This window comes from Carlito syrichta, unplaced genomic scaffold (assembly GCF_000164805.1).
Source record: "Carlito syrichta isolate Samal-C Ts95f unplaced genomic scaffold, Tarsius_syrichta-2.0.1 Scaffold143305, whole genome shotgun sequence".
In the NCBI taxonomy this organism is placed as follows: Eukaryota; Metazoa; Chordata; class Mammalia; order Primates; family Tarsiidae; genus Carlito; species Carlito syrichta.
The window spans coordinates 54,277-55,853 of NW_007087401.1; the positions used below are offsets into that span (position 1 = coordinate 54,277).

The 1,577-nt window shown below is 56.1% G+C and overlaps 1 protein-coding gene across 1 annotated transcript in view; it reads right to left on the reverse strand.

The window, feature by feature from the left end:
- The window catches only part of RCCD1 (RCC1 domain containing 1), a 6,169-nt gene extending 6,124 nt beyond the window's left edge, over positions 1–45 (reverse strand). The window contains exon 1 of the mRNA XM_008050234.2: positions 1–45. Within this exon, the coding sequence (XP_008048425.1) occupies positions 1–45 (45 nt within the window).
- Positions 46–1,577: the final 1,532 nt, after the last annotated feature.

Below are 1,577 nucleotides of genomic sequence, written 5' to 3' on the forward strand. Positions count from 1 at the left end.
GCAGAAACCGAAGCCGAACCAGGTCCCGGGTCGCTCCTCGGCCATGGCCCGGCAGCGCCCTCTGCTGGCGCCTCCGGTCTGGGCTGGGCCGCGGGCGAGGAGGTTCTTGCAGAGAACCCAGCTAGCGGGACAAGGCCTTCCAGGGGCTGCAGCTGCCTTCTCTGCAAAATAGAGAAAATGCCATCCTCCTAACCACGGGGGCAGACGATGTCCATTCCACAAGCAGGCTCCTGGCTAAAGTCCTACCAGATTTACGAATATTCTCGACTATCTGGCGCAGGGCACTTTCCCTGACCCTTTTGTCTCAAGCGAGCCACAACTTCCCAGCATCAAGCACTTTATCCCGTGTAATCTTGGTTTACAGAGATTCCCAGAGACGGTAACGCTTACACAATCATACAGATAGGACAGAGAGCGGCAGAGGGCTGAACTCAAGTCCCACGACTCCACATACAAGAGCTCTTCCCACCCAGACAGTGAGAAGAGTATTTGGGAGACCATGCCCCGTACAGATACCCAATAGCTCCGGAGTTCACGTCTGCCTCTGCGGCTGGCGGTGCCTGTCCTCAGCCGATGTATTTCACCTCTCTGAGTCCAATTCTGTTTCTTCAGCTTTACGAAAAGGGTAGGGGTCATATTGTTTGAACATACCTCATAGATTTGTTTGTAATAAATGCAAATAAACAGCTGGTCCCGGTGGCTGACGTCTGTAACTCTAATACTTTGGGAGGTGGAGGCAAGAAGACTGCATGAGCCCAGGGGTTCGAGACCAGCCTAACTTGGCGAGACCTGGTCTCTACAATAAATCAAAAAATTTAGCCAGGTGTGGTGGTGCTTCCTGTGCTTCCAGCTACTTGGAAGGCTGAGGCGGAAGGATCACCTGAGCCCGGCAGGTCGAGGCTGCGGTGGCCGTGCCACTGCACTCCAGCCTGGGCGAGAGTGAAACTGACTCAAAAAAAAAAGCAAATAAAGGGTTCGGTGTTGGCACACACCACGATATGCACATAGTATTAGCCTATTAAGCCACTGGATGTCTTACTGGCTTTCGACCAACAGGCATTTATTGAGAGCGTCTACTCTAGGTCAGCGAGAATGACACTTGTCTGCTCCCAAGAAGCTTATTAAATGGGGATACACACAGTCTGGTGGTTTCAACAGCAGCGCCACTTTCTCCACGCGGCATGTCAGGCTGGATCAGAATTTCAAAGGCATTTTCAAGCCTCTGAAGTCAGATCTTAGGTCTCTCCTGCGACCCCAACTCCTGAACTCCTCACCCTTCCGTGTCCACGCCCAACCCATGGGGACCTCTGATCTTGATCTTGGCCCTGTGCCCTATCCCCCTCAGGCAGGCCCTTCCAGCGGGCAGCCTTGGAGAAAACACCGGGGCGCGGAGTGGCCGCCTCGGGACTAGGTCGCCCGCCCGGCAGGCCCGACAGTCGCAGGGAGAAAAGGTTTGAAGAGCCGCGCGCCAGGCGAGGCGGCCATTGGCTGCAGCGGCCTCCCTGGAGCCAATCGCCGGCGAGGACGGTGACGTCACCGCGAAGGGCGCGGCGGCGGCCGCCGGACGGCGCTCCTCA